Source organism: Panulirus ornatus, chromosome 3, assembly GCF_036320965.1.
Source record: "Panulirus ornatus isolate Po-2019 chromosome 3, ASM3632096v1, whole genome shotgun sequence".
NCBI classification, from domain to species: domain Eukaryota; kingdom Metazoa; phylum Arthropoda; class Malacostraca; order Decapoda; family Palinuridae; genus Panulirus; species Panulirus ornatus.
Genome location: NC_092226.1, coordinates 71,093,770 through 71,119,395, shown reverse-complemented (window position 1 = coordinate 71,119,395; position 25,626 = coordinate 71,093,770). Strand labels below are relative to the sequence as shown.

Below are 25,626 nucleotides of genomic sequence, written 5' to 3'. Positions count from 1 at the left end.
CTACCAGATCATACTTATCCAAACTTGTATGATACAGAGCAGCTGTTCGAAGAGTTGCTGCAACTGATCCATCTATGAATAGAAAAAATTTTGGAGAAGACCCAGTGATTATTACACGAAAGTGCGCTTGGGAATTTATTGTGTTTCATTTTCCCCGTGAACTCTTAGGAATATACATATATATTTCATTTATATTTATTATACTTTGTCGCTGTCTTCCATGTTAGTGAGGTAGCATAAGGAAACAGACGAAAGAATGGCTCAACCCACCAACATACACATGTATATACATACACGTCCACACACGCACATATATATACCTATACATCTCAGTGTATACATATATATACACACACAGACGTATCCATATATGCACATGTACATAATTCATACTGTCAGCCCTTATTCATTCCCATCGCCACCCCGCCACACATGAAATAACAACCCCTTCCCCCCGCATGTGCGCGAGATAGCCCTAGGAAAAGACCACATTCAATAAGTTCCCAAGTGCACTTTCATGTAATGTTATTCTTAATTGCTGTTTCCCGCATCAGCGAGGCAGCGCCAGGAAACAGACAAAGAATAGCCTGTCCACTCATATACACATATATATACATAAATGCCCATACTTGCACATATGCATGTCAGCATATGCATACACAGACTTATATACATATATACACATATACATATTCACACTTGCTTTCCTTCATCCATTCCTGGCACTACCCTGCCCCACAAGAAACAGCATCACTACCACTTGCTTGAGCAAGGTAGTGCCAGGAAAACAGACAGAAAAAGGCCACATTTGTTCACACTCAGTCTCTAGCTGTTATGTGTAATGCACCAAAACCACAGCTCCCTATCCACATCCAGGCCCCCACAGACTTTTCCATGGTTTACCCTAGACATTCACATTTTTTTTTTTCATACATATTCGCTTTATTTTGCATTAGCGAGGTAGCATTAAGAACAGGAGTGAGCCTTAGAGGATATATCCTCACTTGGCCCACCTCTCCGTTCCTTGTTTTGGAAAATTATAAATGGGAGGATTTCCAGCCCCCCGTTCCCTTCCCTTTTAGTTGCCTTCTGTGACACGCAGGGAATACGTGGAACGTATTCTTTCTCCCCTATCCCCAGGGTAACGTTTCACGTATATGTTCATGTATATACATTTTTTTCATGCATATTCACCATTTCCCACCTTTGTGAGGTAGTGTTAAGAACAGGGGACTGAACCTTAGAGGGAAAATCCTCATTTGGCCCCCTTCTCCATACCTTCTTTTGGGAAAGTAAAAACTGGAGAGGAGGATTTCCAGTCCCTTGCTCCCTTTCCTTTTAGTTGCCTTTTGTGGCATGCAGGGAATACATGGGAAGTATTACACATACATATATAAACATGTACATATACTTGCTTGCAATCATCCATTCTCTGTGTCACCCTACCCCATAGGAAACAGCATCACCACCTTGGCCCCACAGGAAACAGCTTTGCTACTCACTTCCTAAGCGAGTTTGAGCCAGGAATATATTGTATTTACCTTTCTTTTCTTTTGATAATGAGATGTTTCAAGGTGTTGTAAGGTTTTTCAAGCATTTTGCTTTCTGTGATGATGTCACAGCAAAGTAGTTTTAGATTCATATCTCATAAGTGCTGGCAAAATGTGTTTAGAGAAATGTATCTTACCTCTTGGTGGTCAGCTTGTAAACAAAATTATTTCTTGCTATATTTTGTGTTCTCAGTTACTTAACTATTACATGTCATTTCATGTGTATTTAGTGAAAGTCATTGAGGAAGATTACACACCCTCAATATGTATTTAAAGTGTGGTTGAGAGTGACTGAATTTCTAATTAGCAAGGAATCCCTACCTGGACATTCAGTTGAGAGGAAGGAAAAGATTGCTTCTCAATTCATTGCCACAAAAAATTGCTTGCTTCTGCTTGAAGGAAATGCTGTGGTTTATTTTATTTAAAAGCAAGCCCTTGCTAATTTAAGAAAAACTTGGGTTTATGAAAGACAGTGTAAAATCAGCAGTACCAGTGATTCAGCAATGTATGTTGAGTCAGATAACTCTGGGGATGACAAAGGGTTTCTTCTCCATCTCACCATAGCAGCTTGACAAACCTTTATCTCCACATGTTTCAGTAAGTATCCATAAAATTCTGTGAGCTTTACCTGTGATATGGCAACAGTTGCTGAATCAGGCAATTCACGGTGTAATGTAGACAGGCTTAGGGCGCATCCTCGTACATCCAGTGTTGTTTCACTTTACTCCATCCCATTCCAACAGCGCTTCAATCCTCATCGCCCCCGTCTTTGTTAAGTATGCATTAAATTTCATCAGCATATTAAGTCCTAATCGTCAAATTTTTCAGTCCGTTCTCATTAGATATTGTGTAAATCATATCAGGACAGAACATGGTATATTGGTTGTAAGCAATTTCAGTTAAGTCCACACGAAAGAGTTATGTAGGGTGAATCTTTTCATATGAATATAACTCCTTTTGAAGTGGATTCCTTTGCTCATAGAAAAATTTTTGTTGAAGAAACAGTTAAGGAAGCCTTGCATCTCCATACACGTATTTGCTTTTATGTGCAGAAGGCTTCCTTTACAGACCCTTAACAATAAATTCCTGGGCATCCTTTCATGAAATATCTCAGCCCTTCAAGAAATCTTTCACTGCATCCATCCACCTTTGTTCCAGTCTGCCTCTTAATCACAGTACTGTTCATTTCTTTTGTCCTCTGTCTTGGTTCCTGGTATGTATTGTCACACTACCACACTTATAATCTAATCATCTATCTTCTGTGGGCTTACCCCTTCAAGCTTTCATGCACATGCTTTTCTGACACCCTTATTCTAACCTCACTGCTTAGATTATCCATCCACTTTTATTGACCAGCCTGGATTCTGGAAAAGTGGAGTCACATCCTTCCTATAGAGTTTTGACTTAGAAAAACACATGCTCATGAAACTTTGTGCTATATTCTTCTTATTCCAATTCTCTTTTGATTGTATCTTCAGAACTTTCACACACCATCCATGTTAACGTGTGTTCCCTAGTACTAGAACTTAGAAGCAGTTTTTACTTTTCCAGTTAGTTTGATGTTATGGTTTGAGTGTTATTCCCTTTTAGAAACAAACTTTGCTCTTACATGTATTAATTTCAACATTTTTATGCACTTGATGTATGAGTATCATTTTCCCCAACTTCCTGGTCCAGGAGTCCCTTCTACCTCTATGAAACTCCTGCAGCACCCAGAAAGCCAGCCACATCCACTAGGCAGGACCTTAGGTTATAAAGTGTAATGATGTGTCTGTGTCTATCTATGCAGTGTAACTGAGCAGTAAGCGTTCAGTGTCTTAATTGTGGTAGTTGTGCATCATGGGCATGAAGGTCCTGTGATGTGTTGTATCTGTATTTACAATAATGTTCAGGTAGGTGATGTCCAGGGTGTGGGTTGGAAAGTATGACTCATGTATATAGGGGAAGTGTGGTTTCAAATGGATGTATGTCTGGTGGGTTGGTGTTTAAACGAGTTGTGAAAGCATTTTGTCGGATTGGTTGAAAAGATATGCTGAAGTGTGAAACAGTTAGGCTTCTTGTTTCTACTTATAGGTTGGTGATTAGTTGTGGATTGTTTTAGACTGGAGAAGTTCTAGTGCTGTTGCAAAGAGCTGAGTGCTGAGCATGTTTAGTTTGGATTATATTTGGGGGATCTTTGTTTCATTTTGTGAATGTCAAGTATTTGTAGTTGTTAGGCAGCCAATGATATTTTTGTTTTGTGTGTTGTTTGTTTTTTGTGAGCAAATGGAAGACCAAGCAGGTGAGGCATACTTAAAGATGTAGCATATGAATTTTATTGAGAATGCTAAGGGATTTTATCTTCATTCTGCTGTGTTATGCTTCTTCACAACATATTTTATGATGCCCACACCCTTATGGTATCATGTGTTAAGGCAGCCATCAAGTTTCTACATGTCACCGTAGCCTCCGTTTTTACAGATCGACAGCTTTTCATTTGATGTCTCTTGGGAATATAAACAGTTTTGTTCATTAACTTCTTAAGTTATATCATCTTCCTGTTTATTCATCTTTCTAGAATTGAAACTTAACCCACATACTACTAACATATGATCTGAATAACCCCCTATCTGACTTGCTCTTGGACCTTGCATCATACTCACTGCTTAAATTCTTTCTTACGAAAAACATACCAGTCTTACTCTTTTCTACCCTGTCTTTTCTTTAGGTAACTTACCCAGGAAAATGCCAGATGAGAAGAATGAACTGGAATTGTATAGGAGAAATGGGGTTATTAGCAGAGCCACAGTTTGATAATGCTCACTGGGATCTCATTAGGACCTACAGCTCCATAATGAAGGTATTTAACAGTGTCCAGCAATTTACATTCTTTATCAAAAGAGGGCATCAATTTATTTATGTGTCTGTCTTGCAGATGGGTGCTAAAACTTTATAAATTCATAACTGACTTACAATGAAGCAAAATATTTCACTCCAGCCTACAGAACATGACCTTAAACCCAGTCACTTCACAACCACACTAGACACAAGCATAACATAATACATAATGGATGGCTTCAACTGTAACCACAACCCCCAACCCTCTTTTTGGCAGTAAACATCAACAAAGCATTTGACTCTGTCTCCAGACACATTCTTTAACAAACAACACTCGAACCTTCCTCCATAATAATGACAAAAAGTAGTTAGCAGACTTTGTAGTTGGCCACAAAGCTAGTTACTTACTGAGGCTTCTCCTTTAAAATCTTTAAGTTGTGCTCTGGAATTCTAGGAAAAGCAGTTTTTTCCAACCTTGTTCAGTATCTTCCAACATGACCTTCCATCTCCTCTTGCAGACTGCCATGTGAAGGTCCTTTTGAATGCAGATAACCTACCTTTCACCTCACAAACACAAGTCACACTTTCCCATCGTACCTCTGGATGATACCCATCCCAACAACACAGCAAACATCGTTGCAATGTATCCCAAGACTCCTCATGCCCACAGTATAACTACCACAACAAAGACATGAAGCACTTAACTACACTGCAGTATGCACATAGATGCATGCACAGCATCATTACATCTCTATAGTTTATGACCTTTGCTTCTGACCAGTGGAAGCACTGGCTTCTGAAGAGGTGCACATACACATGTATACATGTATGTACATAAACGCCCACACATGCACATATATGTACCTATACACTTCAACATATACATACATATACATACACAGACATATACGTATATACACGTGCATATTCATACTTGCTTCCTTCATCCATTCCTGTCACCACCCCGCCACACATGAAATAGCACCACCCCTCCTCCCGTGTGTGTGCGAGGTAGCACAAGGAAAGGACAACAAAGGCCACATTCGTTCACATTCAGTCTCTAGCTGTCATGTATGATGCACCGAAACCACAGCTCCCGTTCCACATCCAGGCCCCACAAAATTTTCCATGGTTTACCCCAGCATGTCGACCCCGGTATACCACATTGTCCCAATTTACTCTATTCCTTGCAAGCCTTTCATGCTCCTGTATGTTCTGGCCCCGATCGCTCATAATCTTTTTCACTCCATCCTTCCACCTCCAATTTGGTCTCCCACTTCTTGTTCCCTCTACCTCTGACACATATATCCTCTTTGTCAATCTTTCGTCACTCATTCTCTCCATGTGACCAAACCATTTCAATACACCCTCTTCTTCCCTCTCACCCACACTCTTTTTATTACCACACATCTCTCTTACCCTCTCATTACTTAATCAATCAAACCACCTCAAACCATATATTGTCCTCAAACATTTCATTTCCAACACATCCACCCTCCTCTGCACAACCCTATCCATAGCCAATGCCTTGCAGCCATATAACATTGTTGGAACCACAATTCCTTCAAACATACCCAGTTTTGCTCTTTGAGGTAATGTTCTTGCCTTCCATACATTCTTAAACACTCCCAGAACCTTCCCCCACAGTGTGTGACTCATTTCCGCTTCCATGGTTCCTTCTGCTGCTAAATCCACTCCTAGATATCTAAAATACTTTGCTTCCTTCAGTTTTTCTCCATTTAAACTTACCTTCCAGTTGACTTGTCCCTCGACCCTACTGAACCTAATAACCTTGCTCTTATTCATATTTACTCTCAGCTTTCTTCTTTAACACACTTTACCAAACTTAGTCACCAACTTCTGCAGTTTCTCATCTGAATCAACCACCAGCGCTGTATCATCAGCGAACAATAACTGACTCACTTCCCAAACCTCTTTTCCAGAACAGACTGCATACTTTCCCCACTCTCCAAAACTCTTGCATTCACTTCCCTAACCACTCCATCCATAAACAAATTACACAAGCATGGAGACATCACACACCTTTGCCACAAACTGACATTCACTGGGAACCAATCACTTTCCTATCTTTCTTCTCATACACATGCCTTACATCCTTGGTAAAAACTTTTCACTGCTTCTTGCAACTTACCTCCCATGCCATATACTCTTAAATACCTTCTACAAAGCATCTCTGTCAACCCTATCATATTCCTTTTCCAGACCCGTAAATGCTACATACAAATTCTTCTGTTTTTCTAATTATTTTTCACATACATTCTTCAAAACAAACACTTGATCCACACATCCTCTACTTCTTCTGACACCGCACTGCTCTTCCCCAATCTGATGCTTTGTACATGCCTTTACCCTCTCAATCAATACCCTCCCATGTATTTGCCATTTCCCACATTAGTGAGGTAACCTTACGAACAGAACTGAGCCTCAGAGGAAAAATCCTTACCTGCCCCCTTTTTCTGTATCTTTTGGAAAAGTGAAAAATCTTTTCATCTGCCTTGGTTTACTCTGTTGACAGCACATGTCTGTATCTATTCTCTGACACCTGCTCCCTTCAAGAACATCAAGTGGGTGGCCTCAACAAAAGTTTCTCCATAGATTTTTATCTTTTAGTGCCTCATTCCTTAACATACCAATGGCAGAGGGCAACTCAAGGGCAGTGTTTTCAAAGGCTCCTATCTAATTTTCCTACTGAGTACTACCACCTAATGTGTCTACCTAATGTTCCAACCAATTACTTTTACCTAATGCTCTTACCTGATATTCCTACCTACTACTTCTACCTAATGTTCCTACCTAATACCTCTATCTATTCCTCCTACCATTTTGCCAAAAGATGGGCTAGTGCAGTGCTCGCCACAGGAAAAATCTAGAATAACAAAGAATTATTGTGCAAGTTTAATGTTGTCAAGTGTTATGTGTGACAAGGAAAGATTGTATGTTTGTGGATAGAGTGCCAGTGCTCCATGTGTGGGTGAGGCAGAAAGAAAAAACAGCTACTTGGGTCAGAGGAATGCAACTTGACAACCACCGAAGTGCTGGCTCACTACGAAGCTATCACCAACTCTTCCAATACCGAGGCATGTAGTACTGGTAGTATCCCTCCTTGGTCGGTGGCTGCCTACTAACTACTACCTACAAGCTCATTTCTCACCCTTATATTCCACAATAATCCAGTCCATCCGGTGGATTTCATTTGCCGTCCAGATATTTCATGTCTCATTACCTCAAAAGCTATTCACTCCATCCATGCATATCCATCTCATTGCTCCCTTCACTTTGAACTTACAGTTGTGGGTTGAAGAAAAATAACACTATCGGAGCTTGTGAAATATCTTCATGCGATAATATGTGTCGTATTATGATATCATTGTTATTTTGTTTTCATTCTTGATTGAGTTTGTGAAACCAAATCTCATAAAAGAACTTCAAATAGTACCTTTTTTAAGAAAGTTTTTTGTGTAATTCAGGTTAATGCAAAGAAGCCTGTAATTGCTTTCCAGTTCGAAGCTTATTATACAGAGATTTTATTTTTCATTTTTCATAAGACATGTTCATATTTGTAGGGCTTAGCAGTGTAAAGCACAAATTTCTTATTTTTTTATCTTTTCTTTCTCTCTCCTTAGGAAGGCTGTAAATGATTATAGAGAGCTAAAGCTACTACTAGATATGTACAAGGGTGTTGGCAAGGAGCAGCGTGATAAAGTGCAGCTTATGGCTGCAGAGAAGAAGGCTAGACAAGAGGTAGAAGAACTTAAAGCACAGGTACTTGTTCAAAGTATATGAATTTAAGTGTTGACTACTTTTTTTTCTGTAAAATGTATTTTCTCTCTATGAAGCTTGTCAACCCTCTGCTTTTTATGGTATAGATATTGACAGATTTATGTTCAATCTTGGTAAATAATTTAAGAATGACTTTTTAGATTATGCTTAGTCACAGACTCACTAACTTTTTTCTCACATCCATCGTATAGTAAAACATTTGTCCATCCCTTGATGAGTTACAATGCTCACACTTCCCTAAGAATCCATTCATTTATAAATTGTTCCAGTTCCCTTAGTGCTTGTGTGTGTGTTTAAGTACTGTTTATTGTGTTTTTTCAACATGAACACAACTTTCAGCAACATGTTTTCAGAAGCATCCTTGTGAAGACTACAATGATCCAAGGAATGACGCTTGCAAGTTGAATTGGGTATGAAGCTGTAAATCATTAAGATATAGTGAAGGACTTTTGTTTGTCAGGCTGGCCAGTGAGTATCACATCAACAGTCGATTTTTAACTGTGAAGTTGCCATATTGGTTACTCTTTCAAGAATAATGCAGTCATGATACTTTACATTATATGTGTCAAGTTTGATGAGTGCCAGATACTTTTTTCTTAATTGTTTGCTTTAATTTACCCATTATCTTTCCTATGAGGAGGCAGGTTGGATATCAGACTTTATAGTTGCTTGCTAATTGATAAAGGCATCAGCTAACCATGCTGAACCATGGAAGCTCTTTGAAGCAGATCATTTGTTTGATACCTCCTTCATATGCCTCCATATACCCCCTTAGGGCACCCGTGCATCATCTTAGAACCATTTCATTCATTGCACATTTAGTTTAGAACAATGGAGGAGGGCTAAGGAGACCTGATTATAAATATGCGTTTCCATGAATGATTGCATGATATGCCAAGACCTTATCATATACAACTTATTCACTTGTCATAAGATATGGTGTGTTGTGTCTTAAAAAAGAGCAAATGAAGCAGGATTAAAAGTGACTGCCTATTTCAAATGTCTTAGCTTCTCAGGCTTTTCCTGCCTTATCCTTGATGGAATTGATGATTCATCTTAGTTGGAGTATAAGGCTTTTTCTTGTCCTACTTCTCCATTTAACTCTGTTTTGTGGCAGACCAAAGTGCTGGTTCAGTTAAATAGTCTTTGGTAAAGAAAATTGAGGGAATTGATTATAAGTTTACCTGCTCCTGTAGAAATGCACTAATGCCTTTTTTGTAGTTATATTCTGGCACAAAAAGGTAATATACCAATAATGGCACATCTTTCACCAACTGTGCACAGGGGATGCATTCCTGGAAAAATGCAAATAAAGTGAGTCTCTTGTAAAGCTGATCTAATATATGAGGTAAAAAGTATTGCATTCCCGATACTTCCCAAATTTCATTTTATTTTACTTCACAAAAAAGATTGTGCTCATCAGCTTGATGGATATGAATTGTGTACACTGAAGGCCTTTGGTATTTGAGTCATTCATGAAGGGACTCCTAGTCATGTAAGTTTTCCTGGAAATTATTATTTCGGTTTGCACCATATGATACACAGAAAAAACATCTTTTTTTTATACAAATCATTAAGCCTTTCCTTGCTGCTTACAGCAAGTGGTTGACCAGTGTAGTCCTTAACATATACACCATACTTCCTGAATCTTCTCACCATTGTTTCCTCTACTCACTGCAGGCATGTATATATTGCCATGATGTCCTCCATAACTCTCTTGCTTTCAAAAATGTCCACAAGACTCAAGTTAATGAGAAAAGACCATGGTAGGAGAACCCAGTGCATCGTCCCACCTGAGCCCCTGTCCCACTGTAAAGTGTAAATTAAGAAGATTTTATGAGGTTCATATGATATCAGATGACAGTGACAGCCAGTTGTCCTATTTGGACATTCATGACGAGAAATATTGAATAGATTAAAACTTGATATCCAAGCATAGGGAAAGAAGACGAATCAGCCAGAAAACACAATTAGTCATAGATTACTTGATATAGATTTTTAGGAATGGTGCCAAGGCCTTTATATATTGTCTTCCACTTGGTTTAAATGTTTGTTATCATTTGAATTACTCATATAGTATATGTATATATTTATCTATTTGCTTTGTTGCTGTCTCCCGCGTTAGCGAGGTAGTGCAAGGAAACAGACAAAAGAATGGCCCAACCCACCCACATACACATGTATATACATACACGTCCACACGCGCAAATATACATACCTATACCTCTCAACGTATACATGTATATACACACACAGACACATACATATATATATACGTGTACATAATTCATACTGTCTGCCTTTATTCATTCCCATCACCACCTCGCCACACATGTAATAACAACCCCCTCCCCCCTCATGTGTGCGAGGTAGTGCTAGGAAAAGACAACAAAGGCCCCATTCGTTCAAACTCAGTCTCTAGCTGTCATGTCACAATGCACCGAAACCACAGCTCCCTTTCCACATCCAGGCCCCACAGAACTTTCCATGGTTTACCCCAGATGCTTCACATGCCCTGGTTCAATCCATTGACAGCATGTTGGCCCCAGTATACCACATCATTCCAATTCACTCTATTCCTTGCACGCCTTTCACCCTCCTGCATGTTCAGGCCCTGATCACTCAAAATCTTTTTCACTCCATCTTTCCACCTCCAATTTGGTCTCCCACTTCTTGTTCTCTCCACCTCTGACACATATATCCTCTTTGTCAATCTTTCCTCACTCATACTCTCCATGTGACCAAACCACTTCAAAACATTTCATGTATTGCTCATATTTATCACACTGGGAAATATAACTTTTTCAGTACAGTCAGGAGTGAAAGACTTAAACTCTTTTAAGAGCTTATTTTGCACTGGTTGATTACTGCACTAAACTAAGAAAACATAGTTGCATATGGTGAATATATTTTGAAAAAAGATGATTTTATTGCATAGGAGTTATGGATGATTGGAATAAAATGAGGAAGAAAATGTGAATGCTGACATCAAAGAGAGGTTTAAAAAGTTTTATGGTAGCAGAAAATGTTATAGAGTTGGGGCCATGAATGTAAAACTCCCTCCCTGCACAGTACAAATATGTAAATGCAAATGCAGTAACTCTTGGTAGCTTGGCTTATATGGGGCTTGGTCCTTTCCAACTTTGTGGGTCTTCAGTTATGTAAATCCCCCTAGAATATGGGTCACTAATGGAACATATGGAAATATATAAGATATCGAAAACAGAATCATATTAGGTACTTTCATTAAGGGGTGAGTTTTGAAGCCGTTATAGCGGTCAGAGGGTGGCAGTGGCATAGGGTACATGAGTGATGCATTGGGGCTTTGTGCTTGGCACTCAACACCTAATTTAAACTGTACATGTTGTATTTGAAATATTTATCACTTATCGCTGATGTGTTTACAGTCTCACTGTACAAGAGGCACTTGTATCACCAATAAGTATGTACGATCGCAAAACACTATACTCTGTACATCATTTAATGATTAAACTCGTCATACACTATGCGCTTAGAAGCATTAGCATGTGTGGTTGAACACTCAACTATTCTTCAATAGTCAGTCCCTTAAGCTCTGCCCGCTCCTTACCAGAGGACATTAGAGGATATTAATGGGCCTGAGGATTTTGCATTGGAAGACAAATGTCAGCATGCAGTCCCATGTAAAACATAAGAATTTGTAGTGAATTAAGAACACTTGATGAAAACCACATTGTACCTGACAATACCATACTTTAGAGCTAGACAGTCTGCATGTCTTTTGTGTAACTACGTTTCCCATAAATGGTTAGTTGGAACCTTATGGAGTTAACACAGATTATAGCTATTGAGTCCCAAATAGGTAAAAAATTGATACTTCCTCCCACACATGGGTTCAAATCTTGGGCACAGCAGTCAGTCCATACCCATCCCAGTTGTTCACTCTCTTCCTGGGCTGCTTAATAACTGGATACATGGCTTAGGCTGATGTAATTACCTATTTGTGCCATATTGGGTGGGAGTTTTACACCTTTTAGGCCCCATCACCTGAATATCCTCTGCTCTCTTACAACTTCTTGAACATATGTATGCTGTCTGCTTTTACCATGTCCTTAGTATGTGTACACTTAGGAGAGACATGGTACACAAATACAAAGATAAGAGACAGGGCAACACGAGTGTGAAACGTTCATCCCATGATACACATATGTTAATCACAGATAGTAATCTCGCTTCTGTAGAACGTACTCCTTGTATAGCATTAATAGGTAATTACAAAGTAGATAGTTATGTTCACACTGACATCTTACTCTTATTCTTAACTACTCTGTGTAATTACCTACAAATAGGTAGTAGGTGGTAAGCAGACACTGACAAGGAAGATATTATTTCCCATGGATCACGAGGTTTAGTGACAGCATTGCAGGGAGTTATCACTCTATTGTTTGTTAAGCATTAGACCCCTCCCACCCAAACCATTCTATAATGAATCACCAGCCCCTAAGTAGAAATAGAAGGCTTACCTCCACCTCGTACTTCAGCAGTCTCTACGTACAGATTCTCCCACCCCTAACAAATGTAATGCTTGACAGGACCCATGATCACTGAGATAATCCAAAAATTATTGTACAGCAGCACTCCCAACTCGGTTTTAAAATCCAACCTACGAGATGTTCACCCCTCAGAGGCCACACTCCGCAAACATGAGTCACACTTGCTGTGGACACAGGCAACCCTACTGCACTGCAACATAGGTTCAATGTATCATCATGCTCATGATGCAGCTATTATATTACAGACAATGAGTGCTTATTGTTTAGTTCTCTGCACATAGATACACACACACATCACTTTATAACCTGAGGTACAAACCAGTGGATGTGGCCAGCTTCCTGAGTACTGTAGGAACCTTATAAAGATAGAAAGAGGTTCCTGTGTAAGGAATGTAAGGTTACAGATTTAGCATTTTACTTGCAGTGATTATAGTCATAGAAAAAGAAGTTATAGGTTGACCATATGGTAAGTTTGATGTATGTCTTAGTATGAGGAACAATGTCGTATCTACCCACAGAGTGACATGAGGAAGGGTTATTTGTAGTAATGATGACAGGCTTGAAAGTTGATTCGCATTCAGCAGGAGTTGATATATTAAACATACCTTTATTTTGCTCTGAATTATTTACACTTTATTTGATTTCTGCTTCAAAATACTTTCTCTTGAATATCTGATTATTTTACATCTAGCCTTTTCTCTGTAATGTTTGGTTCTTTTACAACTAGCCTTTTCTCTGGAATATCTGATTCTTTTACAGATATCCTAGCATGTTCCAGTCCTATCTGTATCTGGTTCTTTGAAAGAAAGTGGTATCGCAATTATACATCTACTTGATTTTTTAGGTAAAGAAACTTCAAGAGAGTAAGCGAGAAGAGAGAAAAAAGCTGGCAGATGAAGAGGCCATTCGCAAGATCAAACAGTTAGAAGAATCTGTTCACCAGCTTCAGAGACAAGTTGCAGTTCAGAAACAAGTGTGTAATGACTGGTTATCTTTTATATGGAAATGGATTGCATAGATATTCTGTATGTGGTTTTGTATATGTCTGTTAAGTAGTGTTGTGCTTTTACATAAGTGATGGACAAGCAAAATTTCTGTATATGGTGACTTCATGTCTTTCCATATAGGGTTGTACTAGGAATTAAAGATTTTGAATTATCCTGCTCAGAGTTGGAATAAATATATTCATATTATACTTTAAATGGGGGTGTTTACTTTTTTGGGACTTGTAATAATGCCATGCACTTTGAATAAGAACATGGTTAAGTACATAAGCATATTGCTCCTTTCCAATTGTACCTTTAATGTGGGAGCTCATTTTTTTCTTCTTGCCTTTATATAACGGCACAAAATATGCATACTGACTGCTTAGGAACTTTACCTTGGGCCATCAAACATCAAGTACCGTAATTAATGATTCACCTACTATGTCCTCATTTTAGAGAAACTCGGCTACATTCATCTTCACTTCTGCTATTTTGCTGCTTTTCATCTTATGCAGAGCATTTATATCTCCTCTCTTTTCACCATACTATTTGTATCCTGACATACATAATGAAGTCAATTAAAGCATCAAAAGTACTTCTCATGTTTCCCAGATTTTTACATGTTGAAGAACCTGTATCATTCTTTGCAATTGAGGAGTAAATGCAAGAGTTTTGGAGAGAGGGCAAGTATACAGTCTGTTGGGGATGAGAGGGCCTGGGAAGTCAGTTGTTGTTTGCCGATTATACAGCACTGATGGCTGATAAGAGTGAGAAACTGCATAAGTTGGTGACTGAGTTTGGAGAAGTGTGAAAGGAGAGAGTTGAGAGTAAATGTGAATCAGAGCAAGGTTATTAGGGACAGCAGGGTTGAAGGACAAGTTAGTTGGGATGTGAGTTTGAATGGAGAGGAATTGGAGGAATTGAAGTGTATTAAATATCTGGGAGTGGACTTAGCAGTGAATGGAACCATGGAAGTGGAAGTGAGTAATAGGTTGGGGGAGGTGGTGAAAGTTCTTGGAGCGATGAAGAATGTGTGGAAAGAGAGGGAGTTATCTTGGAGTGCAAAAATGGGTATGTTTGAAGAATAGCAGTTTCAACAATATTATATGGTTGCCAGGCATGGGCCATGAATTGTGTTGTATGGAAGAGGGTGGATGTGTTGGAAATTAAATGTTTGAGGACAATATGTGGTGTGAGGTGGTTTGACTGAGTAAGTAACTAAAGGGTAAGAGAGATGTGTGGTAGTAAAAAGAGTGTGGTGGAGAGAGGAGAATAGATGTGTTGAAATGATTTGGACATATTGAGAGAATGAGTGAGGAAAGATTGACAAAAAGGATATATGTGTCAGAGGTGGAGGGAACAAGGAGAAGCAGGAGACCAAAATGGAGGTGGAAGGATGGAGTGAAAAAGATATTGAGCATTCAGGGCCTGAACATGCAGGAGGGTGAGAGGCGTACAAGAAACAAAGTGAATTGGAATGATGTGGTATACTGGGGTTGACGTGCTGTCAGTGGAATGAACCAGGGCATGTGAAACATTTGGAGTAAACCATGGAAAAGGCCTGTGGGGCCTAGATGTGGATAGGGAGGTGTGGTTTTGTGCATTACACATGACAGCTAGACGACTGAGTGTGAATGAAATAGGCCTCTTTTGTATGTTTTCCTGGCACTACCTTGCGATGCAGGGGGTGGTGATGCTGTTTCCTGTACATGCCTTCACTCTTGCGATCAATACCATCCCTTATGGTTATCCAGGAATACACAACAAACTTATGCCTCTGTAGTTTGAACACTCATCTTTATTCCCTTTGCCTTTGTACAGTGGCATTATGCACGCATTCTGCCCATCCTCAGGCACTTCACCATGATCTATACATACATTGAATATCCTTACCAATAATTCAAAAGACAGTCACCTCCTTTCTTAATAATTTCCAGGAAGAAGAAACTCTATTGAATGAGATGGAGGTTACTGGACAAGCCTTCGAAGATATGCAAGAGCAGAATATAAGATTAATTCAGCAGTTACGAGAAAAAGATGATGCAAATTTTAAACTTATGTCTGAACGGATTAAATCTAATCAGATACATCAGTTGGCCAATGAAGAACGGAATGTTTTGCATGAGCAGGTTGGTGAAGAGGATGGTAGTTTTCTTGTGTGTTTTTTTTAATCTGCTTTGACATAATCCTTTCGTAATCCATTATAACTAACAGCTTACTTATGGATATGATTTTATTTTATGTAGTCATTGCAGGATGATTCTTGAAGTATCTTATCAAATGATTCAGTTATAGTAACTGAATAAGGTGCAGCAAAACGATGAAACTTAATGGTTTGAGAGCTACTGGAAGTAGATTGCTCAAGATACCTGAGAGTGGACTTGGCAGCAGAACCATAGAGTGAGAAAGAAGGGTGCGATCTAGGTTGCTTTGAGGAGTGTGTGAGAGACGTCAGAATCTTTTAGGGCAAAGATAGGTACATTTGGAAGTATGATAGTCCCAACAGTGTTGTGTGGATGCAAGTCTTGGGCTTTCTATCTATCTGTCTATATCTCTAATGCCTGTTCCCAACTGGAACTCCCTCAGTGGGGTGTCCATGGTATGAGTCTCCATAACTAGTGAACTCCAGTGCCTGAATGCAAAAATTTTTTAAGAGAATGGATGTGTTGGAAATAAGATGCTTGAAGGCAGAATGTGATGCGAGATGGGTTGATCATTTAATGAATGTTTACTAGAGGGAGGTTTGATAGATAGCACAGTATTAATCAGAATTTGGGAGGGTTTACAAGGGTGTGCCTAAATGTTCAGTTATATAGAAAGGGATTAGCAGAGAAAGCCTGACTTGAAGATCATGTCGGAAGTGGAGGGTGGAAGGATTGATACTTTGGGGCTTGTACATTGAGGAGGATGAGAGGTGTGCTTATCATAGAATGAATTGGATAGATGTGTTATCATGGGAACAACATGCCATCAATGGGGTGAACCAGAGCATAGTAATCAGTGATGTATGGAACTATCTGCGAGGCATGATAGTGGATAGTAGGCTATATTTTTGGTGCTTTATAAATGACAGCTAAAGAGCTGGTGCGTGCAAATGAGGTTGTTGTTTGTCTGTTAGTAATGCAATGAAGTCAGGAAAAGCAGTTATGTATAAGAAAAACATCAGTAAAAGGTACAAGTTATTTTTACTAGTATGATAATACTATCTTTATGCAGCTTTACTTCATAGTATGTGCGTGAAGTTTTTTAGAATATTAAGAGATGATTTTGGAAGAGAGAAAATTTAATTTGGCCATTTATCTAGTTGATATATGATTATCACATGCATATGTTTTATAAGGAGATCTTTTTTATTTTTTCTAAACCATTGCAGACCAACACCTTAACAACTCAAGTGGAAGCTCAGAATCAGGTTGTTCGAAAGTTAGAGGAGAAAGAACGTTTATTACAAAACAATCTAACAACAGTAGAAAAAGAACTTTCTCTTCGTCAGCAGGCTCTAGAGATGCACAAAAGAAAAGCTATAGAGTCTGCGCAGTCAGCTGCAGATCTGAAGTTACATTTAGGTGAGTGAATAGCATGTTAAAGAATTTGCATTTTTAGGTATCATGAGGTAAGTGAAATAACTTGCAGTATTTTGGGCTTGTGAAATGCTGATCTTTTGCTGTAGATTGATGAGTCTTTTCCCAGGACCTTACTATCTTCACCCACACTATGACGTATTTCAGTCCCTCTGGTTCTATCTGCAGTCAAATCATTTCCCAGGTTCCTAAAACATTCCATATCCTTTTGTTCCTCATTTCGACTGACACTCAGGCAGTCATGTCTGACTACCCAATTGCACCTCATTACCTTATTTTTATGCACATATTTACATTTTTTTTTTTTTTTTTTTTTTTATACCTCGTCGCTGTCTCCCGCGTTTGCGAGGTAGCGCAAGGAAACAGACGAAAGAAATGGCCCAACCCCCCCATACACATGTACATACACACGTCCACACACGCAAATATACATACCTACACAGCTTTCCATGGTTTACCCCGGACGCTTCACATGCCTTGATTCAATCCACTGACAGCACGTCAACCCCAGTATACCACATCGCTCCAATTCACTCTATTCCTTGCCCTCCTTTCACCCTCCTGCATGTTCAGGCCCCGATCACACAAAATCCTTTTCACTCCATCTTTCCACCTCCAATTTGGTCTCCCTCTTCTCCTCGTTCCCTCCACCTCCGACACATATATCCTCTTGGTCAATCTTTCCTCACTCATTCTCTCCATGTGCCCAAACCATTTCAAAACACCCTCCTAAACTCTGTCTCTCGCCACTAAAGTTTATGGAGTCAGCCACCAGAGCTGTGTCATATGCATACAGCAGCAGATTTTCCTCCACAGCCCACCACCTCCAACCAGAGCTGTGTCATGTGCATACAGAAGCAGATTTTCCTCCCACAGCCCACCACCTCCAGCATACTGCAGACCCCCTCCTTGCTTCAAGACCCTTGGATTTACACATCCCTATTTGTTCCTGATGCTGCCTCATAGGCAGGAATGACAATCCTTGTAGCCTCCCTGTTCACCCAAACCATTTCACTTCATACTTGCTGGCCTCTCAGTAAGGCTGTACCCACTACCTCACCTCTCTTATATTGTTATTTTGTACATCAGCCACCCACCTTGCACCACATGTCCTCAGGCATTTTATTTCTAATACATCTGCCCTCTTCCTTTCTTTTGTGTTCAAGACCCAAGATTCATATCCGTGAAACAGTCAGGACAGCTACACCTTGAAACATTCATTTTTGCTTTCCATAGCAAATGTTAACCTTTCCTTACACCTGTTCCATAGTGCACCGTGGACCTTAATCCCTTCTCCCACCCTGAGGTTCACTTCAGTCTCTATGGTTCATTATGTTGCCACATCTAGTATTGGTTACCCAAGTCCTCTCAGTTTTAACCCACACAGACCATCCCATTTCATTCTCCCCTTGCTGCATTTCATATTTTTTGTACATTTACTCTCAACTTTTTCCTTTCACCCATTCTCCTAAACTCTGTTATCTTTAGTTTTCCACCTCAGCTTGTGTAATATGCAGATAGGAACTGATTAACCTCATGCCTACCCACCCCTAACATACAGGAGACCCTCCATTTTTCAGGACCCTCCCTCTTACCTCCCTCACCACCCTGTCCATTAACAGATTAAAAAGTCATAGTGACATCACACATCTTGTCATCCTCTTTATAGAGGTGTCTTACGCATAGTAAAATCTTCTCGATGCATCTAGTAACTTTACATTGATCCCCTGCATATGTAGCAACTTCTTTAAGGCTTCCCTGTCAGCTTTATCAAATGATTTCTCTAGGTCCATAAATGCTACAGACTAGTATCTCTCTCCAAGTATTTTTCACACACATTTAAGGCAGACACCTTGACCTCATACACTCCTTCTCTTCTGAAACCACATTTCTGTTCCCCAGCTAGTGTCTCTGTGTAATTCACTACCCTCACTCTCTGCTCTCCATGGATCTTACTAAATATACTTAACAAATTTAAACAAGAAATAAAAAATTCTGTCTACTGGAAAGGATAAAGCATTCAAATTTGACTTTTCTTAAAGAACTTTGCTTATTTTTCAGTAACTTTTAATTGATTATTATTTTATTTATTTTCTGTTAATATATTTTATTTATATTTATTATTTTTATTGATATTCTATTAATTTGTTTGGTAAACCAGGGAAAGGTCTGTGGGGCCTGTTTGTGGATAGGGAGCTGTGGTTTTGATGCATTACACATGCCAGGTAGAGAATGTATGTGAGTTGATGCAGCCTTTCTTCATCTGTTCCTGGCACTACCTCGCTAATGTGGGAAATGGCAATCACATATGAAAAAACATAATATTTATGTAAACAGAATTTCTTTGGGATTAGGAAAGAAAGAATACTGCCCATGTATCTCCTGTGTATCGTAAATGGTGTGAATTTCTTTGGGAGTAGGAAAGAAAGTATACTGCCCATGTATCTCCTGTGTATCGTAAATGGTGTCTGTAGATGCAGGATCAGACAGCTGTTTTCTTCCTCTGGACTCTGTGCTTCATGGGTGTGGTGACCAAATTTAAGAAGCATATTCTGGTTTTTGCATTATTTAGGATATGAACAAGTTTCTAGATATTTCCATATCGATGTAGTTAAATGATCCTCCTGATATTTGCCAGCAGACTGTGTATGTGTGTAATTATCTATTTGCAGTTGCCTTTTTCGTACTGTACAGAGGAGGAGTTTTTACACTATTAGGGCTCTATCTCTTGAATGTTCTCCACTATCATACATCTTTAATTGATGTATCCTGGTTGCATATACCATGTCCTCAGTCAATTTAATATATTCATCTGCTACTCTTGTACTGTAAAAAGACTTTTTCCATCTTTTTTTAATGTTTTTCACTTAATTTCATGCTATGTATCAGTGCTGTGGGTATTGATCTACACTTACATGGTAGGATGCCATTGGTTTCGATCTACACATTTTTTCCTTCCTGATGAATTGAAATTCTGCATGAACTGTAGACTTTATTCATTGACCATAGATGGCATCACAGACAAAGGATGAGCTATTGAAGCACCCTGGAGGCTTCAGTATACCTGGAGTGCCCATAGTGGAATGTGACATGCCTTCTCTTGAGACATCTTGCATGTGGGGTGCATCTGTGGCACCTCTTACATCCCAGCTAGACCAATTACACCCAACTTTTTAGGTATGCCATTCCTTGACACCCTAATAAGGAATTTCGCACCCTTAGAAATAGAGAATGTTGTATGAGTTAACCTGTTAAGGAAGAAAGTCTCTCATTTTAGTTTATCTGAAGGTAAGAACGAAGTGGAAATGTACTATTTTGGCAAGAGTGAGGAGGAAGTATTCATGGAAACATGTGAGCCCCATACAGGACTAGCAAGAGCAAATGTAAGCTATAATGTGTTTGAATGGTTAGAAGGCTGTAATTATTGGCCCACTGTGTATCCCTTCTATAACCGTGATTTCAGGGATAGGGAAGAAAGAATACTTCCCACGTATTCCCTGCATGTCACAAAAGGCAACTGAAAGGGGAGAGAGCAGGGAGCTGGAAACCCTCCCCTCCAATTTTTACTTTTCCAAAAGAAGGAACAGAGAAGAGGGCCAGGTGATGATTTTCCCTCATAGGCTCAGTCCTCTGTTCTTAATGCTACTTCGCTAATGCAGGAAATGGCAATATATGTGTGAAATTCAGAAGAATTAGATTATGGTTTTGATATTTTTTGTGCACCATTTATGAAAAAAGAATGTAATTGCAGCTTTTTTGTACATCTAGGGAGAGGCAGAACAAGAACTTGCTTTCTGTATAGGTTGAGTGTATTAATGTGTTTGCTTGCATGCTTGATGTTAAAGTATATTCGCTGGTATGAATGAGAAGTACAGATTGGAATTGCGAAAGTAGTTTTTGAAAAGCAAACTTCATTAGCAGTAATACTCTAATCCACAGAGAAGTACCATGCTCAGATGAAGGAGGCACAGCAGGTAGTAGCTGAGAAGACTATGGCTTTGGAGCAGGAAGCCTTCAAGTATAGAAGAGTACAGGTATAACAGAATTTTATAGTATTCATTCTTTTATTTACTTAGGATTTGTAATTTAAGACATTGTGAGTAATACGTTTCTAATGGTAAGGGAAAAGCAAAGTGAACCTGGAAAAAACCTAGTGATTTTTATCAAATTTCTCGTATGTTGTTTCGGCTTTTTTTCAGGCCTGTGTGCATGCCAGATTCAGTGGTCAGTATTTATGGTATTCTTTCTATGATCTGTTTGTGTGATATCACCATGGCTGTTTAATCTGTTCATGGATGATGTGTTAAGGGAGGTGAATGCAAGGATCTTGGAGATAGGGCCGAATCATCGGTATACTGGGGGTTGGGGCCTGGGATTTATCATGTGTTGTTTGCGGATGACATGGATGTGGTAGTAAACTGAAGAGAAACTCATAAAGGTAGTGCTGAATTTGGAAGATTGTGTTGATTTAGGAAGATGGGAGTGAATGTGAGAAAAAGTATCTCTCCATATCTCAAAACCCTTCATACCCACTTTCCATCTATCACAATGAAGCTTTCAACACTTACTGTTCAATAGCCCTACACTAGCCCCACACAGATATACTCGCAGCATCAATCCAATTTATGACCTGTGGACATGGCTGGCTTTCTGAGCACTGCAAAGGCCCCATAGAGGAAAGGAGCCTCTTAGGTAGGGAGCCAAGTAGTTAGGTAGGTTGGAACACAAAGTGTGTGTGCTCATATCCTTTCTTAACCCTTCAGTTGTGGGATAGGACCAGAGAGGTGCAAAGATTTTTTCCCTTTATGACTTAATTGATTGGTATACACTCCTCTCATCCTGCTCTTACACATGCCTTATACCCTTGATAAAAACTTGTCATTGCTTCTAACAGCTCTCCTCTCACACCGAGTATTCTCAAGACCTCCCACAAGGCATCTTTATCAACCCTATCATATGCTTTCTCCAAATTTACAAATGCCATATGCAAATCCATTCTTTCTATAACTATTTCTCTCTCACATTCCTCAAAGCAGATACCTGATCCACATGCCCTCAACATTTCACTCTTTGTATCACTCCACAATTCATTCTCTTTGCATTCCCCACCATATCAGATCTCTCATGCAACTTCTCATTGCTCTCCTTATTCTATCTAGTCTCACCATATGCCCCTCTCCGATAGCTTATTTTCACAGCCTGGATTCTTGACCTCTTTGGCTCATTTTATGTCCATGTTTCAGCTGCATATGTCAGGGTTGGGAGGACTATGCTGTCCCTTAACCATTTCTTTGCTCACATATGTACACCTCTACCCTTCATTATTGTGTACTGTTCTATTGCTTATCTCTCTTTCCATATTACTAAACTTACCCAAGATAGCTCCCAAATACTTAAATTCTGTCACCTCTTCCAGTCTTTCTGTCTGGTATCTCTGATGCAGTTTAATACATTTTCTCTCACTCTATAGTGCTTTGCTAAATCCATACTTTCACTCCATTTCCTTTCAAACACTATTACTTTATTTTTACTCATATTTACCTTCAATTGCCTGTGCTTATACACTTCATAAAACACATTTACAACTTTCTGCAACTCTTCTTCACTCTCAGCAAACAACACGGAATCATCTGCAAACAGGCTAGTCATTAGCCACCATACCTCATTCATGGTACACCACATAATGATGTACTTGCCCCTCAGATTCTGGTAAGGTCAGTGATATGTTGATGGAGATTTTATTGTACATACGCTTCAGAACTTGTATCTCCATGAGAGACTGAACTCACATTGTTACTGGGCACTGCCTGCAAAAGGTTGCAGCAAAAGTGAAAAGTCACCTTTGGCCAGGCTAGATAATTGGGAGTAAAGTCCTGTCAAAGAACTTTTCATTCCAAAGTTGTCCACATTTCCCTGCTTCTGTAAGTAACTCTGCCTTGGGCTGCAGGAGCCTCAAGAAAGAGATTCTGGATGATATCAGCACTCCTTCATGGAAATTGGTCCTTGGGTAATTATAGATAAAAAGAGAGTTAACTTCTCTTAGTCTGTTTCTTCATGATTAAGATTTGTAATTATCAAAATTTTATACATCCTATACATCCTGAAAGAGTGAATGTGTTGTTGCTTCCTACTTAACCTGACTTTGTCTTCTTTGTGGTTGATTAAGGTTCTTTGGACAATTGTAAATTGATAGCACTGCAGTACAAGTCTTTCTTTTAGTTATGCTATCTTTTTATGTTTTACGTAAAGGTAACATTCATCAGTATTTTTTGAAAACTTGAAGTTGTCCCTTATTAAGAGGACCAGTCCTGTCATCGTCTTTTTTTTCACTTTCTATCCTTGCTATTAGTTATCTCTCCAAGCAGACTGAATCTGAAAGTGCTTGCTTATCAGAGTGATTATATATTTTGTCAATTGTCTTTATTTTTCATAGTAGTTCCCTACTTTGAATTGTTCAGTCTTTTGGTATTTGCCTTATTCATGTATGCAAACAGAACTTTCTTATTTTGTTCCATGCTTTGAATTTCTGTTTCTTTTGTTTTGTATATGACTCCATTAATTGCGTGTCACCATTAATCATTTTCTAATTCCTTTATTTTGTGTCTGCTTGTTGCATATCTTCGTTTCTTCTTCCATTATCTTTTTCTATTCTATGAGAAAGAAATTTGGTAGTAAAAGCAATCATGATTCAAGGGAACTGATCAGGATGTGCTGAATTGGTTTAGACATTTGGAGAGGATGAAAGAAAAACATTTAACAGAGAATCTGCTTGATAGAAGTAAAGCAAACAAGGGGGAAGGTATAAAGGCCACAAGATTCAGGTGAATGAGAGGCATGCATGTGCAGGCAAGGTAGACCATGGATTAGTCCAAGGGGCTAAACTTTGGGTAGCAGGGTTTGTTTTCAGTACATTATATGTGACAGCTAGAGTATGCAAATGAGGCTGTTGCTTATTTTACTCCTATTGATACTTTGCTAAGTGGGGAAAGCAATTGGGTATAAAAAGATGATTACTAAGATATAACAAAGTCTACATATTTTTAGCTGTTTTCATAAATTGGAATGTTGCTGGAATACCTTCAGACTATAGGTGTTGAAGAATAGATCAAAACAGTTTAAGCCAAATTTCTTTGTAGGTAGTAGTTGGTAGGCAGCTAATGACCAGGGAGATATATTACCTACGCTGTCCACCTGGGTATTAAGAGGGTTTGTGACAGCTGCACTCCTCTGACCCAGGTAACTGTCTTTTGTTTCTGCCTAACCCACACAGAGATGTAGATAGAACAAGGGTTGATGTCTGTATGCATTCTCACGTTTCACTCATTGTGAGGGAAGTCAGCATAACCATTCTTTTCGGGTGAAGGAAGTCATATAACCTTTCTCGCTCAGTTTGGACCTGTGCATGTCAGAATGGGAAAGCAGTAACATATTTGATGGCTAGGATTCCATTTTTCCCTTCATCTCATGTATTTATCTTTTCCATCTATCCATCTAATATCTGATTCCCATTCTCTCCAGGAACTCCCACATGGGAGTGGCCACAGCAAAAGTTTCCATAACTCTGGTGCTGCCTCTTATTATTTTAGTTCCTCACTCTTAACAGGCCACTGACAGAGGGCAAAAACAAGAAATTGCAGATGTCATGATCCAAAAATGTTCATAATTCTACCTTGTAGGTGATTAACATGGGATAAACCTATCTGCTGAAAAAATATTTCATAATTCTGCCTTGAAGTTGGTGAAAGTGAAAGTTTTAGAACAGGTCTAATGAAGTTTGCTTAGTCGTTGCTGAACACATGCAGTTGAATGTTCCCTTATTCCATATTGTGATATGGGAAAGTGGAATGACCTGCATAATAAAATCTGTTGAATATAACAGTCAGTCCAAGAGGGCAGATGTTGAGAAAGTGAAATATGAAAATGAGATTTGAAATCAAGGTTCAGTGTTGCATGAATTATTATTTTAAAGCCTTTCTTAAGTTGTGCACAATCTCTTAAGCAAGTTTCATTGTTATCTTTACTGTACAGGAAGAAATAGCAAGTTTACGAAGGAAAGTTGAAAGAGCGAAGAAGTTTGAAATGGTTGACCGTGCAGATGAGGTATTGATGGAGGAAATACGAGATTACAAAGACACGCTTACCTGTCCATCTTGTAAAGTAAGTAACAGCTGTGAGATTTTTATTCTTGTCATGAAAAACTAATTGTGAATCACACAGGTGGATGTTGAGCATTTATTGAAATATTTATCAGGTATAACCATGTGAAACAGGTGGATAAAAGATTCCAGGATTTAATTGTGAAATACTGTCACCAAGAAAACTGGTTTGTATGAAGGGATATAGGTATTCACTTTTTTAT

General features: G+C 39.0%; 1 protein-coding gene across 1 annotated transcript in view; it reads left to right on the top strand.

Annotated features, from left to right (window-relative positions):
- Nucleotides 1-25,626, top strand: part of Bre1 (E3 ubiquitin-protein ligase Bre1) — a 60,888-nt gene that overhangs the window by 25,028 nt on the left and 10,234 nt on the right. Inside the window, exons 13-18 of the mRNA XM_071689177.1 lie at nt 8,012-8,150; nt 13,545-13,673; nt 15,624-15,815; nt 17,060-17,252; nt 21,207-21,301; nt 25,296-25,424. Coding sequence (XP_071545278.1) covers nt 8,012-8,150; nt 13,545-13,673; nt 15,624-15,815; nt 17,060-17,252; nt 21,207-21,301; nt 25,296-25,424 — 877 coding nt within the window. The remainder of the gene's footprint in view (nt 1-8,011; nt 8,151-13,544; nt 13,674-15,623; nt 15,816-17,059; nt 17,253-21,206; nt 21,302-25,295; nt 25,425-25,626) is intronic.